Genomic DNA, 14,723 nt, shown 5'->3' on the forward strand with positions numbered 1-14,723 from the left:
GGGATCCAGGTTGGGAATGGGATTTTCCCTAAAACAGCCCCTTTCCCACCCTGACCCAGGTGGAAATATTAACCTATCATGACTAATGAGAGATGGAGAAGTTGGTCCTTTGCCAGGTCAATAATTATTGCCCCTCCCCCAACCATGCCCTCCCCCATCATCGGTCCTCCTTTGCCTGCTGAGATGAAAGGAACTTCTTCACATTTTGACAGGTGAATACACAGATGGGGAGCTGGAAGTGCCTACAGGTTAATGCACTGGCCTGGGAAACCTGTAAAAATCAGTGAGTGGAAATTTTGGTGTTTAAAGTCCCTTCCCTATGTGATATTTGACTCTTCCAGTTTATAATTATAGCAGCTTGAGCCAAAAAGTGAGATGTGGCTCAGCCTGAGATGAGTGGAATTGATGATCATGTTAGGGGTGGGCTAGGCCAAGGTGAGGCTGATTGGCCCAAGCTCTAAGTCCCTTCTGTCTTCAAGCACCCATGCATCTATGACAGTCCTAAAAAGAAATAGAAAAAGAAGCAGTAGAGAAAAAAAAAAAAAAACAAGGGAGGAAGGAAGCAGATTGTTAACCAACTATATGGTGGGGAGACTTACTTGTACACTTGTAAAGTGATGTCACCCATAGCTCTTGGGAAGCCACAACCCTAAGAGACTCTGAAACTAAGCAAGTCTCCTTGTCTGATTTTACCTCTCCGCCCTTTCTCTGCCCCCTTACCAATGGCTCCCAAGGATAGATGGCAAGGAACTCCTGAGCACACAGAGGCTTGGGTCTTCCCACCAGGCTCCTAGGGACACGGTAGCACCTTTGGAAGTTGCTTTTAGTGGGTGACTAGCAAGCTGGGGCCAGGAGGTACCATCTCCAGGTATTAGAAAGTATATGGAGATGTTCCAAAGGCCAGGGAGATTCCAAGCTTTCCTAGATCCTGAGAGAAGGACCCTGGCAAATTTAAAGGCATTCACAGGGAAAATTTGGTTAATGAGTTTAACATGAGCTTTGGCTCCAAGGGGCTGGTCAGGTGGATGAACTGCTGTGTGTGCATGTTTGAGAACAAGTGTGCTGATGGCAAAAATGTAAATGCTGAGCAGGTGGGGTGAAGGGAAAGGGTTGGGGAGGAACACACAACGGCAAGGAAAATGCATTAGATTGGTTCCTCAGGGATGGGGGAACCCGGCAGCAGCTCCCCATTGGGGTCTGCGTCAGGGGCCAACATCTTATCCTTGCTGGAATCCCTTTGCTCTTTCTTGAACATCCTTTGATGCATCAGAGGTACGAAGAAGAGGATTATAGCCCCAATGATGGGGGGCACACCAGCAAAGTAGAAGGCCACATGGTAGTCCCCAAAACAGTTGCGGAGGAGGCCTGAAACAGTCAAGAAAGACAAATCAAGTTCAGCTTTGCCCTCCTGCCCAAAGGTGCTCTCTGCCTCTTTCAGGGGCCATAACAATGCCTATCCAGAGAACCTTGACCTGCACTACCTTGACCCAAATGCCCCCTCAATTTAAACATTCCTAGTGAAAAAATAAATAAATAAAACCTCCGTTGCAAAGTCAGATGGCTCCTTCCTGAGGTAATGGGGATGCAGGCCCTTGGGGTTAATGCTTATTATGAAAGGGGCTAATGAAGCTTCTCTTAAAGTTCTCCATTTTTTCACTTTCATGAAGCTACAGCTTAACTTCCATTTGCTCCTAGGTATGGAGTTAGGAGGGAACCTAGTTTAAAAGAGTTCCACAAAAGATGGCCAAGCCTTGTCTTGATTCATAGTGATATACCCTTCAACCCCCAACTTAGACTAGAGTGTTCTTGTGGAACAGTTCAGCTAAGTTCCTATTTTCTCTTTCTCTGAATTTCCCATTTACCCTGAGAAGGCAATATATATTCTTCATCCCAGTTACAGTTATGGTTGGCCCCTCTGGGTTCCTATAAGTTGCCAATACCATGAATATGGTTGGCATGGTATGCAAGAACTCCCCTGCTTGCCTTCAGAAGCTAATGTGGGGTACCTCATAGGAAAGATGAGCCCAGAAATACTACCGAGGAAAGGCAAGTAAACCTTTGAGTTGCTTAGATGGTAAGCAAAGTAGAAAGAGATGTGGATTCTGGGATCCACCTCTGGGATCAGAGGCTGGGAGGAGTCTCCCCTCTCCCAGTGAGCAGTGTGGCTATTGCACAAGGGCCGGGTGGAATCTTTTGTCACTGTCACACAGCATGACATGCCCTTGCAATGCCTTACACAGAATTGGTGTTCAAGGGATATTTGTTGAGTTAGCCCAGTTGGCCAATCTAGAGAGGCTAGCCCATGAATCAGTATTTGCAATAAATCCTAAAGAAAAGAAATGGAGTTCTCTTTTCATTGGTTTTTCTTTGTTTCCTATGTTCCTTGGGATATCAACAATGCCCATCTTGGAGAGTGGAGAAGGAAACTGGGAGTACTGAAGGACTGCGAGCCAACACTTTGCCTGCTGCCTGCTGGAAGTAAGCTTCACTGGCTCAGTCCTGGGATTTGGCTTTAATCAAATCTCTTCTACAGGCTCAGTTCAGAAGCCAATGGAGAAGGAGGGGGGATCTCTAAGCCTTAATAAAGCTGGGGTCCACTTTCTCTTCTCTTCCTGCCCAACTACCTTGCAAATAATTCCTTTCCTATAAAGAGAGAGAGAGAGAAGATACTGGACCAATAGAATGATCAAGAAGGCCAAACCCATTTCTCTCTCTACCCTCTTGGAATCAGCCAGGCTGTCTAAAATAAAACCCCACTGAAACAGAGAGAGAGCCATGAAAAGCCCATTCCCAGAAAATGAATCCATGCACATATACTGTACTTAGCCTCTTCCACCAATAGTGGTAAGGGGTTTCATGCACTCTAACAAGGCTGCTTAAATAGAAAATAAGAGTAAAAGGGACTTCAAGCAGAGTTGCTCAGGATTGCTAGGGCCCAGGGAAGAGAGGACTCCCCCACTCATGCCCTCCCTGTAATATCAGCCTCACCTGCAATGGGGGGCCCAGCAATCATCGGCAGGGCCATCATGCCAAGGAGGTAGCCAATTGCCTGTGAGGCCTGCATTGGGCCCACCAGCTCAAATGCGATGGGGGCCATGATGGTGATGAAGAAGCCATCACACAGGCCCAGGAAGAGGCAGACAACGATGAGGCCCCCGAAGCCCCGGCATAGGGGAATCATCATGGACATCAGGCCCAGGAGCAGGAAGGAGATGACCTAGAGGAGCAAGGGCCTTAGGTCATGTTGTGCTTGTCAGTCAAGACCACATAGCAAATCATATCTCCTTTCTCAGGGTTTCATTTCCACCATCTATAAATTGGAATGGAGGCTGTCAACAGAGAACAGTTAGGCTAAATACTTACTTAGGCGCCTTCTAAGTCCTGCACTGAAGGATTCAAGGTTTTTAAGAGAGCTCCTGTTTAACTGTGATTCCATCAAGATTTTTTTTAAAAAATTAGGGGGTATGGCCCCTGTCCTTAAGAAGTTGTCTCTTCACTGGACTCTAAGCTAAAGGAAATTGCTGTTGTTCTGATCTTGCGTTTGGCTGTCCCAGGCATTAGGGTCGGAATCAGACCATGCTGGTGTTCTCAGATCCAAGATATGGGAGAGGAAGGGAAGAAAGTAAGGATAACTTGGATGATGATTAGATGGGGGCATGAATGGAAGTCAGAGCTTCCTGAAATGAGGAAGGACCCAGTGCCCGTTTATGTGGGTGGCTCCTTTTAGAAAACACCTTGTCATGAAGGAAACCACTGGGAGGTTCACCCAGGTTCCTTATGATTTAGGACATGGGACACACCACCATCTCAGATAGCATGGCTGTGGGGTCCTCTGGACTTGGCTGGGCACCATGCAAAGGGCAACAAAGGGGACTTTAAGGAGAACCAAGACACTAGGAGGTGTTCTAGGGAGCCTGAAGCCAGCTCAGGGGCATTGACTAGCCACTGGGCTTTCTTTGGGCTGAGCAAATTGACTCCAAAACAAAGAAACTGCCTGTCCAAAGGCTAGTTTTTCCCACTCAACAGAGAGAAGAGCAACTGGAAACACAGCTGATCTTTTGATTAAGGTCATCTGCAACCTGTGTCAGTGAGCCAGACTGAAGACCAGGGCTGTAGGAAGAGAAATAAACCCCCTCCTCCCACCCACTCTAGCCAGCAGAGCCAGGTCATCCCAGGGTCAGGGCTAAGACCTGATCTGTTTACCAAGTCCTTGACAGGACCCAGGATTTTCTAATCCTTCACACAGGCAGGGAAACTTACCCAGGAAGGGTAAATCACCACATCACCACATGGATGGGGTAGGAGGGTCAAGGCTGTTTCAAACCCTGAAGATTTTCTGTGTTGTACTGGCAGTGGGTTTGCTAGGTTGATCAGTTGGGTTTTAGAGAGGATAAGAAATGTCCTGGCTGTGCCATCTGAGGAAATCTCTTTGTTGGAAGATTCTTGAACTTTGCCTAGGCTGTTTTGGGATACCTAGGTGGAATCTAAGAATAAGGACCCTGATATCCCAGTTTCTCCTCTAGGAGATTCATGCACAACTATAAGATAAAACAAGACCCACCTATCAACCAAGTCATAATGGTATGGCAATTAAGAGTTAATACCATTATAAAACACAAAGGACCCCATTAACTGATTTCAGTCATCTGTCATTACTACCTATTGTATCTAGCTGCCCGTTAACATCCTCCATGAGGCCTTGCCAAGTTTAGAAATTAAAATACCTATTTGAACTGAGAATCAGACCTCAAGAATTGGCCCAAAGTGAGGTTGTCCTGCAGGTTGTCACCGTTTCTTTCTAACAGACTGTCCAGGAGCTTGACGCCAGATACATGTGTCTGGGTCTTTGCCAGTAGTGGGAACCACAGGGTCTAGTGGATATCTCTTCAGAATCTGAAGTTGTATACACTCCTTTCTTCTGCCAGGCCTATACTCCTACATCTGACCCAGGGAGAAAGTGAGGCAAATTCCTGTGATGGAGTATCTTGAGTAGCTCAAGAGAAAGAAATTTATCCATGTCTTGTTCTCTCTGCCTGAGACATTTGCCAGCAAGATGAGTCTGGACAAATCACTTTCCCTTTCTAGGCTTCAGTTCCTCAATTTGTAAAATGAGGGAGTTGGACTACAATTGATAGAAATATATTTTAGCTATAACATTCTAAGATTATTTTTGTATTACTCTAAGTGGTAAAACTGGGTCAAGTAAGACTGGAAAAGGGGAGAGAAGGTGTTGGGTGGGTAGGGGAAATGGTCAACAGAAGCCCTGGGCTCTAAGTCTAGTTCTGCTTCTGACTAATCAATGCCTCTACCTCCCCTGGAACTCCTTCTGCACAATAGAAAGCAAAAGCTGATTGGGCCCTATTTCTCTCCTAGGGACTGTGGTGAGAAATGAGCTATATGGCTAGGCAGGGGCTGCTGCTTTTCCTCAAAATAAAGTCCTGGCCAAATGCTAGCTTACCCTGATTTCCAGCACGGTTAGCATCTTGGAGCAAATGATAATGACAGGGAAGACCTGCAGGGGTGGCATATGGAAGAGGCTGAAAAAGCCACACATTCTCCTATGCAAAAAGCTACCCAGATAAGGCACTCGCTGATATTTGCACAGGAATTCAGAATTTCATAACTGGTTTACCTCAATCACGGTCTTTTGAGTTGACTTCAGTCAAGTCATTTATCTCTGGGACATAGCTCTGCCATCCATTACTTAGCGTAAAGTGGAATATGAGAAAAGTGCTACATATGAATTCAACTTTGCCATGACTATATGAATCTTTCTGTATAATGAGAAGTTGGACTGGATGAACCATAAGGGCACCCCTAGCTCAGACAAAGCAGATTCACCAGCTTTTGCAAATTTAACACAGAGTTAAACACAACAGAAAACTTGAATCATATTCTTGTCTAAGACATCTGAGAGTATTAAGGAAAACGCTTGGGTCTGTCAGAAGACAGAGAAATCCCGACTATGTCAGAGCCCCTTGGAAAGGCTTTTAGGGCTTTACCAGGAGAGTCAGAACTCAACCACCTTTTTAATGGATCATTTGTGACCACATGTTTTGAGGGGCTGCTGTTGCCCCTTCACAGGGTTCCACATTCATGTACATTCTGGTAAACCCAGCTGCAGGGGCAAAAAGCATGAACAAGGTCAGAAAGGCAATACTGATGCCAGGTAGACAAAGAGACAGCTTCAACAGTAGTCTCAAGCCAGACCAGAGCCCAATTCACACAGAAAGTGGCCTTTCTAGCATCTAGGTGGATACTCCCCACAATATGAGGCACTGTGTTACTGTCCGAAGGATTAAAATCTTGCATGGCTCTAACATTTTTTACTTCCCAAACCCTGGTCACACCTGTCAAAAGAAATTTTGATCCTCGCCTGCGAGGTGAGATAGGAAAGGCGAGAATTATTCTTATTGCACAAATGAGGAAAGTGAGGCCCATAGAGGGAAAGTAAGGTTGTGTTTTCTGGCACTTTTTTGGTGTCCATCAGGAAGATAGCATTTGAGAGCCAATGCCTGGTACAAGTGACTATGGAAGTATAAGGAGTGAATGACTTGAAACTGGACTTAAAGGAGAGAAACACTGGGCCACAGAATACTACAGATGCCCAAGGCCTTCCAAGAGAGTATGGGAGAGCAAGGAGATCAGTCCTCAATGGGGACAACATCTAATTCCTGGCCTCAGTTTCCCTATTTCAGATGGAAGAGCTATTATTAATAAATGCTTTCTTTGAAAGCGTTCTTAGAGTTTCCATTTATACACTCCTCTCACTGGATCCTCACTCCATTTTGATGAAGGAGGCAGAACAAGGATGACAGTCTTCAGTTGAAAGAAGGGAAGCTGAGGCTCAGAGAATTTGATTGACTTTCCCATGTTGAACAATAAGCTCGTGTCAAAGCTGGGGCCCAGGGCACAGTAATGACATAACCTACCATTCTATCCCAAAGGCTGGGGGTTACCTAGCATCTGTGGCAGGCCCTCCCCACACTACTGTGGTCAGGGCAGGGTGGTCACACTCACCTGCAAGTAGATCTTCTTAAGTCCAGGAATGGAGTCACTGACACGGCCTGACACAAGGCGCCCAAGGCCTGAGGTAGCCCCAATACACACCAAGAGCACCCAGGTCTGCTTGATTTCCAAGAACTCCTCCTCCACATACTTCATCTGAAAAGCATAGCACCAGGACCCCCAGGGACAGGAGGAAGAAAAGGAGCTGACTGGTTAACTGTTTGCATATCCAAAACCCTCTAATGCTTACTTTCCTGGACCATGGCAAGAGCTCCCTCCCCTACAACCCCCTCCTTTGTAGCCCTAGCTCCGGAACAAGCTTTCTGGCTGCTTCTAATTGCTTAAAAGGCTTCGTATGCCTTTGCTCTTTGGATTCTGGGCTTCTGAGCAATAGCTGAGGGGAGTGGGTATCTCCAAGCCCCTTCCAAGCTCTGGCAGGACAGACTACAGACAGCCTTAAAAACTAAGAAAATCCAAGGGCTCCCCCAAAATCTCCCCATTCCCTGACCCAGAACTGATAGCCTGGGGCAACAGCAGGTCACCAGGGGAGAAGATCCACCAACTTCCATATAATGCTTCCAGAAGTGTGTTTTAAGAAACACGAGGTCTATGGAAGATAATAACTGGACTACAACTGACAGTTCTGTGGAAGTAGAATTTGGGTGGATAATGGTTAAATAAAGCTAAATGGATTTCTTTTACTGCTGGATTTTTGGTACCTTTAAAAGATTGCAACAATGTGAAGCTAGAAATATTGATTATGTGTCGATTCCTGAACAGATCATTTGACCACAAAGACCAGCATTCCATAGAATACACTCTTAGGAAACCCTATCCTTGGGTCATCTGGGCCAGTCTTCCATCCCAATGATGTTATCTTCTGAAAACCTATCTAGATTTATCAGTGGGAACCCCACTGATAAAGCATGGGCTTTCCCCTAAGGAACTCTTCCCTTTTTCCATTGAGGTCTTCCCTCAGTCTGTTCTTTCTTACTCTGCATCTCTTCAAACATTGTTTGGTCTCTTTTTCCAAAGGTCCCAGCTCTGCCCTTTCACTGTCCTTCACCCCTACCCTCTGGACCTCGGGCAGACTAAGGGCAGCTTCTTGGAGGTAAGGTGGGTCCACCCTAGTATTCCTTACCAGGTGTACATAGGGAACGAAGTAGCCAAGGGCAGCAGCAGCAATCCCGAAGGCCCAGATGCGGTAGGTACGTTGGCGGAATACTCGCATGTTGAAGTACTTTCTAAGTTGAGACAGAATGCGTTGGCACAGGGTGCGGACACCTCTCTTGTTTGGGGTGTCCTGGGAACTGGGTAGGAGTGGCCGGTAGGTGAGCGAAAGCAGCGTAAGAATAAACATGAAGGTACTCAGCACCTGGAAGGTTTGGGCGAGCTTGATCTTAGCCCCCAGTGTTTTGATGAGAAGAGGAAAGGATATGGAGAAGATGCTACTCCCAGCAGACACCACACCATTGGCCAGACCCAGACGGCGTTGGAAGTAGTGGCCCAGGATGACGAGAGATGGCTGAAAGGCGAAGGAACAGCCACAACCAAAGAGAATCCCATAGGTGAAATAACGCAGGCTTAGGGAGCTGTGGGAGAAACACCAAGAGCTATTCTCAGCAGCCTGACCAGCAATCCACCTGCCCTCTCCCATCACCCTCCTGAGACCTTCATACCCCCACCATAACCCACAACCCCACTTACCACTGACCTTCAGAATAGACAAAGAACAGGACTTTCTTATCCCTATTTTGCAGATGAGGAAACAGAGTCTCAGAGAAGTAATTTACCCAGTGTAGCATAACTGGGGATCAGCAAAGCTTGGACTTGACTCTAGGTCTGCATGACTCTAGTTTGAATCATAGTACCCCATCAAAGAGAATTGCTCAAAAGAATGTCAGAACCAACCTATGCAGTGGCTGGAGAAGAGGCTAGAAGGAGTAAGTCAGGGCCTTAGAACAGTTTCACCTACTGCTCACCTAGACACCATGTGTAGGCTGGTAGCCAAAGCTTTATCCCAAGTAACAACAAAGGTCTGCAGGGAGCCAAGATCCTGGAAGGTCAAGATCTTCCATGGGACTCTACTATCTTTCTCTATGCTCAGGGCCCTTCACATTTCAGAAAATGGCTGGTAGGTTCCTGAGAAACCTCATCCCCAACCCTACCCAAGGTCTGGATATCCTAAGACCCTTTACTCCAGACCTTAGATGATCTCCCTGGGGATCCTGAAGTAAGGAGTCCCTTTAACTTCCAGATCCTGGCTCCTGTTTGCTGGACATGGTATGGCTTAGCCTCCCAGAGTAGCCTGACTGCTTGATGAGAAGTGGAGCCTCAAAGAAATTGTGGGCCTGGCCAAGTAAGACAGGTTCTGGCTTAAAACTCTTAGGTTCTGCTGTGGCCATAAGCCTCTGTAACAGAAGGCAAAGTGTCAAAAGAGAAAAGGCCACGGGAAGGTCAGCTTGGCCAGCCGTCTGCCCTTAGACAATATTGGCACAACCTAGTGAAGAATTTTGTTTTCTTTTTGAAGTTTCCACATATTTTGCAATAGTTCTTATCTGACCATTTAATTAACTAATACTCTCCATGGTCAGGCCGTTGCTCTCCATAGATGGACCCAGTCCTCATACAGCAAAGGATTAGGCCTCTGCTATAGAGATGATGTGGTGTTAGCACTCATGATTCTGAGACAACTATATCACCATTGCTTTCCTTTATTTTTATTTAAATGTTTATTTAAATTCCAGTTAGTTAACATACAGTGTAATATTAGTTACAGGTGTACAATATAGTGATTCAACACTTCCATACAACACTTGGTGCTCATCCCAACAAGTGTACTCCTTAATCCCCATCACCCATTTAACCGATCCCCCAACCCACTTCTCTGGTAACCATCAGTTTGTTCTCTATAGTTAAGAGTCTGTTTTATGATTTGCCTCTCTCTTCCCATACCCCATGTTCATCTGTTTTGTTTCTTAAATTTGACATATGACTGAAGTATTTGTCTTTCTCTGACTGACTTATTTCACTTATCATAATACTCTCTAGCCCCATCCATATTGTTGCAAATGGCAAGATTGCTTTTCATCTGCTTATATTCACTGGATATGAGCAAAAGCTTTAGTTTTAAAAGGGTTGCCTCCACTTGGAACACATAGCTTAGCCAACTGCTCCTCTTCTGTCAGATTTTTGGAGACTGGCCTGGTCTGGGGGCCTTGTGTAAGGGAGAGGAGTTAAGAAGGTCTAAGGGAGACCTTCAAGGAGAGGTCCAGCAAAGCATGGGATTTAGTTCAGAGTGCTGTCTGACAGATCTATTTCTAGCAGGGCCTCAAGACAGGAAGCCCCTGCATAGGCTTGCCAAGACTTCCCCAGCCCTGCCTACACTCTGTCCCATCTCATGCCATCTAAAAGAACTCAGAACCCTGATTCAGACAACAGGAAGGATGACTTAGAGCGCTAGCCACAAGCAGAACCATTTTTCCACTGGACATGAAGCCATCCAGAAAGTTTCTTGGCTCTAAAGATATTCTTACAGAAAAGGCAAAGGGGGTGGGGAAGGGCTTAGGGGCTGGAGAACAGAATGCCTATTCCATTGTGCCTAAAGATGAGTGCCAGAAAAAAATACATCCGAGCTCCTTCCCCTCCTGTAACTGAGCTGATGTGTACTGGAAGAGAAATGGGATCCGTATGTTGCTAATTTGTTTACACTTTGCTCTGCTCTGCGTTAAAAAACAGGTCTCTGCTGTGTAGTGCTGAGACTGGAGCCACTTCTGAGGCCTAGCTCCTTCCCTCAAGGGGCCAGGCACCAGCTTGCTGAAGGCAAATGAGGCCAGCCACCAGAGGGATCCTGAAAGGGTTTGGGAGGGGGGGCTGCCATAGGAGAGCTGAGCACATTCCAAGCAGGACATGGTTTTCCCCTCCTCTGTCCCAGTTGGATGGGACCAAGCCAAGAAATCATTGTAGGCCATATCCAAGCTCTGCTGGAGGGTAGGCTGGGTAGCCAGAAATGCTCAAGTCAAAAAAAAGCTGGCTCCCTCTCACAGGGCCCAGTTGTGGCAGAACCCAGTTATCATTTTCCACTGTGAGTGGAACCTTAGGCCTAGAGAGTATAACCATAGTCCTTCTCTGGTGAGCCAAGATCAGAAAGCAAGTCCCTGACAAGTTAGCCATGTCTCCAGGCCAGCATTGTCATACACCAGCCCAGGCAAATTGGAAGTAGGAAGTATAAAAACTTCCAAAGTGTCTTTGGCAGAAAGTCAACAGACTTCTTTAGGAGTCCCATATTCCTCAGGCCATGGTGGAAGGTTTTTATTTCTCCCCTCTCCTGCGGACATGCTTCTGCAGGGTTGGCAGAAAGAAACCAGAGAATGAACTTACAGCCTGCTTCTTGCCTGATACTGCCAAGTTTTGACAGTAGGACCAACTGGACCAGAGTTTGAGGTTAGCCTAGGCCTAGCTGGGTAGCTGGGTGCTAGGTCTAGACCTCCAGTGGGGGATGCTGCTAAACATCCCTTCTCATGCCCAAGACATGATCTTTTTTCTTTCCCAAATTATCCATACATTGGCAGCCAGAAATACCTGGAAAGGAGCCAGAAATGCTAAAAAGCCTGGGGTTCAGCTGACTTCTTTTTCAATATAAGATTCCCTCAGGAATCCTGTAAAGTAGGTGTTTCACATGCGTTCACTCCAGAAGCTCATTCCCAGGAAGGCAAGTGAGGTCATGAGTTGTGTGGCATATTGAAGGGGGAATAGAATGGCAGAGCTGGAAGAGACCTGAAAAGACTATCTGGTCTAATCCCCTCATGTTACAGATATAGAAACTGAGATAGGGGAATGGTACTCATCATTGAGTGGCTATAGCCATTTAGTGGCCAAAACTGGACTTAGGCCCAGCTTTATGAACCCCCAAGCTTAGGCTTCTCCCACCACTTTGGAACTTTGGGGTCCTTTTGGGGGATATTGTATACCAATGTGTCCTGGAGACCCTACCTAGATGAATCCCACTGGACAGTGATTCTCAGGAGCAGGGTCTTTGAGGACCCTACATGGAAAGGGCCACAGCGGATTCTGCAATGAGAAGTGTCCCCAGTTGAAGCACAGAAAGAAGCCAACCTTCAGTCTCGGGCAAATGGCTAGCAACTCCTAGCCTTACCTGGTAAAGGAGCTGGTATGGAGGCCTATGAAAGCGACAGCAGCCCCTGCAGTTGCTGTGATTCGGCAGCCCAAACGATCAGTGAATATACTCACAATGGGAGAACAGAAGAAGATCATGCCCATTGAGAGGGCTCCTACCCATGCTGCAGAGAAAAGAAGCACAAAGACAACTTAGCTTAACGTGGTACCCAGTGATGCAGCTGGTATCTCAGTTCTCCTTCTCTGGCCTTTCACAGGGGACATTGCATTGGCCTCACTGCCATCCTGCTAGTCCCTAATGGTCAGAGAAGTTAGGTGGCTTCCATAAGCACCTGTAGTGGGGCAATGTGAGAACCAGGAGTTTAGTTAATAAGCACACCTAGAACTTCAGAGCTGGGGTAGGGGGCCTTTAGAGATCAAGTCTATGACAGGATCTTCTAGCTAGTCACCACATGGCTGTACTACATTTCTCAGCTACTTTGGCTGTTTGGTATGACCATATGACTGAATTCTGACCAATAGGATGTGTGTTAAATAATATACACCACTTCCAGGCCAGGACCATAAAAAAACTCCCATGAGATTTCTGCTTTCCTGTGAGCTACAACCACAAAGTGACCTTGCAAGCCATGTATTAAGACTGGTAGAACTGCCATCAGTTCCGTCTGGGCCCCTAGATAACTACATGGAGCAAAGTTCCCTCTCCAATCTGGAACCCCTTCCCTGAACATTGCATAAGAAATAAAGAAACTTCTTTTTTTAAATTTAAATTCAATTAATTCACATATAAAGTATTATTAGTTTCAGAGGTAGAGTTTAGTGATTCATCAGTTGCATATAACACCCAGTGCTCATTACATCAAGTGCCCTCCTTAATGCCCATCACCCAGTTACTCCATCCCCCCACCCACCTCCCCTCCAGCAACCATCAGTTTGTTTCCAATAATTAGGAGTCTTTCATACTTCTTGTCCTTTAAGCCACTGAATTTCTGAGGGCCATTTGTTAACAGCAGTTAAACCAACATAAACTAAAACAAAAAGATTCCTCCACTACCATTTTACTGATAAACAGGCCCAGAAATGTGAAGGGACTTACCAAAGATCACACAGCAAGTTAGTGGCAGAGCTGGGACTCAAACCCAACTCTTCTTATTCCTAGTCCAAAGTTCATTGTATTATGTCTTCTATTGGGATGAGTGAAGCTTTCCATAATTGGAGGTGTGCAAGCAGATGCTAGATATAAAACAGGGGATTCAAGAATCGGGGTCAGATTTGGACTAGCCAACATTTTAGGCCCTTCCAGGCATGCTAAGCCAGATTTATAGCCTTAAGCATGTTCTACCTGGCTTAAGGGCCAAGGAGCATGGGAGTTAATTGAGCCTTCAGGAGCTAAGGTAAAGCTTGTGTTGGCCATTGGAACAGTCCTATAAAGATATTAAGACTAAAGAGCAGGGAAGTCCACAGACAAAGGCCTCCTCGAATTGTATGAGGAAACAAGGCAGATTTAGGAGCCACCCAGAGATTTCTAAGGACACTGTGCAAGAGGTCATGTAATCCTTCATCAGAGCCTATGTTTGGCAAATCCCTGACTCCAAACTCAAATAAGAAGAGTTTATTCTGTTTATAAAGGTTCTTAACTGTCTGTAACAGTCCTCACTGGGGAGGAAGAAATTTACCATTTTACTTAGATTCTTTCAGCCCATTTCCCTTTACTTACCCCTCAGAAAGAAAGCTCATTTTTTTTTCTTTGAAAGCTGTTATCAAGTTTCTTCTTAGGCCTCTTTTCTAGGCAAAATAATATTAGTTGCCTTAACTTTTTTCCTTAGCTTTAATTTCTAACTCTGTACTTTCAGAGCTCTCCTCTGAACATGTTCCAAGTCTTCATATCATCATCAAAAAGCATTCACTGAGTATCACCCGAGCAAGGTACCAGGACCGTTTCTGGCTCTCTTCGATCGTGGAACCCCAAGTTGCTTAGAGGAATGCAGTCTCAGTTGGGTCAAGGCTAGTCCACCATCTGTGTCTCTTATCTCAATGCCTAAGAAGTTGCTCAGATCCCCACTGGGAATCTTTGCTTTGCTGGGGCACCAACTTGAGCCCTAGCTGCCTGGCTTCAAAAGTACTGGCCTGGGACGGCAGGAAACCTGAACTTTCTCATCACAATTTTACCTCTTATCTTGCAGTTTCACCTCTTATCAGCCATGGGACCTTAAGCAAGTCACACAGCACTTCTCTAATCCTGTCCTCTTATCTGTAAAATGGGGATTAAAATTCCTGATGTGCCTTCCTCCAAGTTTTCTTTTAAATAATAATCAGATGTAATCACACTTAAGAGAGCTTTATAAATACCAATAGTCACACCATATACAAAAATTAATGCAAATGGATCATAGGCTTAAATGTAAAACTTAAAACTAAAAAACTTACAGAACAGAGTGTAGGAGAAAATCTTTCTGACCTTAAGGTAGGCAAAGATTTCACAGAAATTAACAAAAAGTATGATCCATAAAAGAAAGACACTGATACATTAGAATTTATCAAAATTTAAAATTTCTGCCTTTCATAAAATACTGTTATCA

The 14,723-nt window shown here is 45.6% G+C and overlaps 1 protein-coding gene across 2 annotated transcripts in view; it reads right to left on the reverse strand.

Moving 5' to 3' along the window:
• Positions 1-1,144: 1,144 nt before the first annotated feature.
• SLC16A2 (solute carrier family 16 member 2) overlaps positions 1,145-14,723 on the reverse strand; it is a 118,635-nt gene continuing 105,056 nt past the window's right edge. The window contains exons 2-6 of one of the 2 annotated variants that reach the window (XM_028101536.2): positions 12,164-12,308; positions 8,150-8,600; positions 7,021-7,164; positions 2,989-3,217; positions 1,145-1,365 (exon numbers count right to left, since the gene is read on the reverse strand). In XM_028101536.2, coding sequence (XP_027957337.1) covers positions 1,145-1,365; positions 2,989-3,217; positions 7,021-7,164; positions 8,150-8,600; positions 12,164-12,308 — 1,190 coding nt within the window. Of the gene's footprint in view, positions 1,366-2,988; positions 3,218-7,020; positions 7,165-8,134; positions 8,601-12,163; positions 12,309-14,723 lie in introns of both variants that reach the window. The other variant, XM_088028730.1, reaches the window with a different exon arrangement.

This window comes from Eumetopias jubatus, unplaced genomic scaffold (assembly GCF_037043125.1).
Source record: "Eumetopias jubatus isolate StellerSeaLion01/CBP00866 unplaced genomic scaffold, mEumJub1_p1.0 scaffold_11, whole genome shotgun sequence".
NCBI lineage: Eukaryota > Metazoa > Chordata > Mammalia > Carnivora > Otariidae > Eumetopias > Eumetopias jubatus.